At 30.0% G+C, this 6,000-nt stretch overlaps 1 protein-coding gene across 2 annotated transcripts; it reads left to right on the top strand.

Annotated features, from left to right (window-relative positions):
• Window positions 1-749: 749 nt before the first annotated feature.
• Window positions 750-5,321, top strand: LOC127118237 (cucumisin). Of its 2 annotated transcripts, none has more exons than XM_051048391.1 (11): window positions 750-1,095; window positions 1,189-1,214; window positions 1,299-1,376; window positions 1,720-1,814; window positions 1,906-2,134; window positions 2,444-2,969; window positions 3,131-3,234; window positions 3,611-3,736; window positions 3,820-3,931; window positions 4,021-4,193; window positions 4,797-5,321. In XM_051048391.1, the coding sequence occupies exons 3-11, from the start codon at window positions 1,333-1,335 to the stop codon at window positions 4,819-4,821; spliced, it is 1,434 nt and encodes a 477-aa protein (XP_050904348.1). In that variant the 5' UTR covers window positions 750-1,095; window positions 1,189-1,214; window positions 1,299-1,332; the 3' UTR covers window positions 4,822-5,321. The 2 variants fall into 2 exon arrangements, with proteins under 2 accessions (XP_050904348.1, XP_050904349.1); XM_051048392.1 differs by having other exon boundaries at window positions 4,021-4,225.
• The last annotated feature ends 679 nt before the right edge of the window (window positions 5,322-6,000 follow it).

Genomic DNA, 6,000 nt, shown 5'->3' with positions numbered 1-6,000 from the left:
TATTGAGGGTTTTATCGATTATTTCTCCTTGGCTTCTCCGGAAGAGGCATAAAAAATATAATTTGATGGCGATTCTCCTGTTTTTTTTCCTTTAAACAAGACGGTGGTCCCGGTTTCGGCATCTGCGTATAATCCCGACGACGACAGTCCCTTATACTAAAATTGTCGCTAATTCTATCACTAAGTAATAAACAGTTGCTAAAATCGTCGCTAATTCAGTCGTTAAATTGTAAATATTGTCGCTAAATTGTAGGAAGGACAAAAAATGTGAATGAAAATTTTTAGAAAAATCATTTTTTAAAGGAAACATTTTAGAGAGACTAAAAACTAAATTTGAGATATTGAGAGAATTGCAAACATAATATCTTTTAATTGTAGGAAGAACCAAAAGTGTGGATTATAATTTTTTAAATATAAGTTTAATTTTACCTTTTTTTATCAATAACATTATGTCTTTTATTTACATGTGAGAATCATTGTAAATAAGATTAAGTTCTGTTCAACTAATTAAGTACTTAGCCAAATCTTGTCTTGTTTTAAACTTTATGTCACATATATTGAAATTTACTACAAGATAACTGTTATTGTATCCGTTTTTTAATATGTGAGTCAGCAACCAAACATAGAAAGCCATGCCAAAAGCAATATGTATCCATTTTTGAAATATGTGAGTCATCAACCAAACATAGAAAGCCATGCGAAAAGCAATATGTATGAATGTGTAATGTAAAATAGAAACTCTTCTGCACCCTAATGCATACAGCTTAGCTAATTTGTTTGCATTATTGTACTTTCTTTCATAAGCATGATGTTGCATATTCAGAGTGATACTCATTAACTTGATGGCGCTGATTCTTAGTGAAATATCTTTGCACTACTCTCTCTCTCTCTATGGCAGCATCAAAAGCATAACTTGGTTAAGCTTTGGTATAGTTTGCATTGAAAATCTGATTCGGCATCAGATGGTGTGTTAACTACCCTCGGTAGTATCTGAAGAAGTTTTATCATAAAAAACACTGCAAAATATTTCATCGAAGATGTTGCAATACCTTTTCTTCTTCATGCTATTATTGGGATGTGTTTCTTCTAGCTATGGTTTTTTTTAATCATTTTCACTTAATCCTTTCTTTTTCTATTTTAAGTGTCACTTTTAATTCCTTCGCTAATTATAACTTTTTGTTTCTGTAGATGAACCCCTAGCTGCTAACACCAAAGTAAATAAATATCATCTCTATTTGTTTTAAATAAGTGTATTTTTTTTTGTTATAATAATTATATATGTGGAATTAAAAATGCAGATTTATATTGTCTATACCGGAGATACCATCAAAGATGAAGCTTCTTGTTTGCTCCACTATAATTATTTGCTACAACAGGTTAGAGACAGGTTACATAATTTTTTCAATTTTTAACCACTTATTAACCTTGGGTTGTCAAAAAATGTTAATATGTTGTGACTTGATATCATGTTTGGATTTTGATTTACTAGAATTGTCCTATTTATACATATAGCTTTAGTTATAATATGTTTTACTTTAAGCCTTAGTTTATGATTTTAATTTCTTATTTATCTATACTTAAAAGTTTGATGTTCATTTTATATTTGTTTTTTAATATTTTGAATTGTCCATTTTTTTAAATTTAGAAACATAATATGTAAAGTCATATATCTTTTAAAACTTGACTTCTTTAACTTACCCCTTTTTTCCTATAATTTAGCAACTCGACAACAAAAACTATACTTTATTATTATTGGCATAGTTTCAACGGATTTGTTGTGAAGCTAAATGAGAAAGAAGCCGATAAAATGGCAGGTGTGTTTTAGAAGCTAATTTTTTATTGAAAACTTCCATACTATTTATTTTAATATTCATAAAGTAGTTAACTATGAATTATTTGTTGGAGTTGTTTCTGTTTTTCCGGATGAAAAGAGACAACTCCTCACAACAAGATCATGGGATTTTATTGGCTTTACACAAGAGGTGGAAAGACAAAACTATGAAAGTGATGTTATAGTTGGAGTGATTGATTCTGGAGTTTGGCCAGAATCGAAAAGCTTCGATGATAAAGGGTTCAGTCCACCACCTGCCAAATGGAAGGGTTCATGCCAAGCTTTTGATTTTACCTGCAATAAGTAATATTCTCTAACTTTTCATCATGCTCTTTTTCTCTAAAATTACAAAATGTTTAATGATGGATGTTGGATGTTGGATGGAGATAAAATGTCATCTATTTAGTTAACAACATAAAAAATGATTTAAAATAGTACTTAAACTTTGATTTATTTGATCTTTAATAAGCTACATCTCATATTGCAATTATTTGTAAAGTTGATTAAATGAAACTCACATTCACATATAGAACACTTTATTTACATAGAGATTAGAGAGGTGCAAACAATTGTAATACAAGTGTGTTAATGTAAGTGTATATGTTTTTTCAGTAAGATAATTGGAGCAAAGTTTTATCCACCACTCCATCATAATGCCTTAAGCTCAAAAGATATTGAATCTCCTAGAGATTCAAGTGGTCATGGTACGCATACAGCATCAACGGTGGCTGGGAATTCTATTAGTATGGCAAGCATGTTAGGCCTTGCACAAGGAACCGCTAGAGGGGGAGTTCCGTCAGCACGCATTGCCGTATATAAAGTGTGCTGGTCTGATGGATGCAATGAAGCGAGTATTCTTGCCGCATTTGACGATGCAATTAAAGATGGAGTTGATATATTATCTGTATCAATTAGTGAAAGTGTTTCTAAAACGAATATACATTTTAAAGATGTATTGTCCGTCGGATCTTTTCATGCCATGAAGCATGGTGTGCTAACAGTACTTTCAGCTGGAAACACAGGTCCATATCCTAAATCCTTACAAAATTATCAACCTTGGGCAATTATTGTTGGTGCTAGCACTTTGGATAGGAAATTCGTAACAAAAGTCAAAACAGGAAACAATATAGCTTATGAGGTACGATTCTTTTAGTTGGTTTTTTTCATATGCATTCCTTAATTCCTGATATTAAGATAGGTTTATTTTTTTATTTCAATGTAAGCTTATTCAATTTGTAAATTATAAATTATCTTTTTTTAATATAATAATAACTATCAATATATGAATTTCATGTTTAGGGTATTTCTTTAAACACATTTGACCTTAAAGGAAAATATTATCCAATTATCTATGGTGGGGATGCAGCAAAGAAAAGACCAGGTTTCGATCAAGACTCATCAAGGTAACTAGCATTCATATCCTTAAAACTATCAAACAATTTAAAACACTAAAATTATGGAAAATAACAAAGGAAAGTTTTTGTTTTGATCCTCTATAATTCATTACGTACCATTGAACATTCAACTTTAGTGTTATAAAAATTATTCAATTACTGCTATCAGTTAACAATAAATCATGTCTCTCTTCAAAGACAAATAATACATTCATAATGATAATATCTTTATAGTGAAAATAAAAACTCTTAACTTAATAAGAAAATGCAACATATTTAAATTAATATGGAAAATAATATATGTCTCCTCTAAAATGGCCATTATTAAACACTAAAAAAAACTTTTAAAACCAATGATTTGTTAATCAAATATTTTTAATTGTAGGAATTGTCTAACCAACCTGATGCAAGAACAAGCTTATATTGATATGGCAATCTCTTTTCCTTTGCCAGCATGTTATCTTCAATCAAAAGATGTAGTAAAAATACATACATACATACGTTCTACGAGGTATTAAGTAAAAAATTTATATGCATAAATAATAATTTTGAAAATCACTTATCTAAAATTTATGATAGTTTTCTAATCTACAGCTTTCCGACTGCAACTATATTTAAGACAATTGAGTTAAAAGATAGTTTAGCACGTATTGTTGCATTTTTCTCATCGAGGGGTCTAAACAACGTTACGTCTGAGATTTTGAAGGTTCTTTTTTCTATTTGAATAAATTAAATATAATTTTTTTATTTTAACAATAATTATGATTAATTTTTTTTATTTATTTAATACTATAGCCCGACTTAATTGCTCCTGGAGTTGACATCATAGCGAGCTGGTCTCCAATCTCTCCGATTTCTGAGATTTTTAGTGAGACCAGAAAATTGAAGTTCAATATTATATCAGGAACATCCGGAGCAGCGGCGTACATAAAGTCATTCCATCCCACATGGTCACCGGCTGCAATTCGGTAGTAGATATAAATAATGATGTGTAATATAAGTATGTGTAACTAAAACTACACTTATAGATAACAATAGAATGTGTAACTGAAATTTTTTTAAAACGTTACAGAAAATTATCTTAGAATCCTTCCTTACACTTTTGTTTTATATATTGAAACGTATAAATTCTTGAAAACATGCATGCATTATACTTCATTTCTTTTAAATTCATTCAAAGTGGTGTGAATGTTTTTATCTCCTTTATTGTCAAAATTGTTAATGTATATACCATCAAACTCATTATATAACTACACCATAAAAAATGCTTAAAAACTTTGGAAAATGCTTCAAATTTGATATTTAAAAATTGAAACTTTATTTTATTTGTTATAATATTAATGATAAATTATTCAAAATTACTTATAAATGATATTAATATCCAAAAACACAATTTTTTTAATGATCATGAGTTATCTTACAATTATTAAAGTAATTGTTGATATTTTAAAATGCTGCATTGCATATTTACCGAGTATAATTCAAGTTATATTTTTAGTTTGAGATAAATAAAATTACCTAAATATGTTTTGAACCAGGATAAATAATTTTGGATATTTGTTGTGTTGTAGCTGCACATATCAATTCAGAAAATAATCCAGATGCAGAATTTGCTTATGGAGCTGGCCAAATTGACCCAGCCAAAGCTGTTAATCCGGGTCTAATATATGAGGCTGATGAAGGGAATTATGTCAGGTTTTTATGTGGACAGGGCTTCAAAACAACTGATCTACGACAAATCACGAGGGATGACAGCATATGCTCTAACACATCATATCCATCTGCAAGGGATTTAAACTACCCCTCTTTTGCTCTAAATGTCCAAAGTTCCACACACAGTTTTAGAGGAAGCTTTCGAAGAATGAGAAGAGAAAAAGAGAAACTAAATTGTGAAGAAGAATTTTTGTGCTAATTGTTGGAACAGTTAGAAACTAAATATTCCTGAAATTTTTGTGAAGAGAAACTAAATATGTTCCTGAAAATGAATGAACTTTTGTGCTAATTGTTGGAACAGTTAGAAGAAGAATGAGAAGAGAGAAAGAGAAACTAAATTGTGAAGAAGAATTTTACTAATATGAAATTCGTTTGATTTACAACGTTACCTGTATATATAGTAAACCAAAATACAATTTATGCACTACAGTATTCGATTTTATCGAATATTTGCGTACATATTTTGACACATGTTGTATTCGACTAACACAATTATATTGAATACAACTTTTCTAAAACACTGAATTATATCTTCTCACAAACCTTCTAATTCATGTTTTTGAGGCTTCTCATCCCAATGCGTATTCAACTCATCAAATCCAAATTTTTTTGGAGGCTTGGTGAGTATATCAGCTAGTTTCCATTCTGAATTGCAATGATCACGTTCAAACTTAATTACTTGTTCCATAAGAAAATGATACCTTCTCTCTATGTGCTTATTTTGACCATGACACACATGATGATTTTTCAGGTCGATAGCAGACTTGTTGTCGACAAATAATTCATTTTCTTGGACGCATGATCTTGAGCTCTTCTAGCAACACCTTTATTCATGCTGCTTGACATGTTGCATATGATGCAATCACATATTCAGCTTCATAATATGACAAAGTCATAAATCTTTGTTTTCTTGAGCTCCAAGAGATTTGAGCAACTCCAATCATGAACATGTAGCCTGCAATAGTCTTTTTCTCATCTTGACCTCCACTGAAATATGAATTAGTATAGCCATGTACCTTTGTATTTGTGTTGATATTCTTGTGCCTTGGCATCAACACACTA

Source organism: Lathyrus oleraceus, chromosome 2, assembly GCF_024323335.1.
Source record: "Lathyrus oleraceus cultivar Zhongwan6 chromosome 2, CAAS_Psat_ZW6_1.0, whole genome shotgun sequence".
Classification (NCBI taxonomy): Eukaryota; Viridiplantae; Streptophyta; class Magnoliopsida; order Fabales; family Fabaceae; genus Lathyrus; species Lathyrus oleraceus.
This window is presented reverse-complemented; position numbering and strand designations above follow the sequence as displayed.

What these genes read in the sequence shown, in the direction of transcription:
- LOC127118237 (XM_051048391.1), top strand. Translation starts at nt 1,333, where the DNA reads ATGAAGCTTCTTGTTTGCTCCACTATAATTATTTGCTACAACAG. An exon ending in AGAAGCCGATAAAATGGCAG is followed by an intron (nt 1,815 to 1,905) that starts GTGTGTTTTAGA and finishes TATTTGTTGGAG; the next exon opens with TTGTTTCTGTTTTTCCGGAT. An exon ending in ACATACATACGTTCTACGAG is followed by an intron (nt 3,737 to 3,819) that starts GTATTAAGTAAA and finishes TCTAATCTACAG; the next exon opens with CTTTCCGACTGCAACTATAT.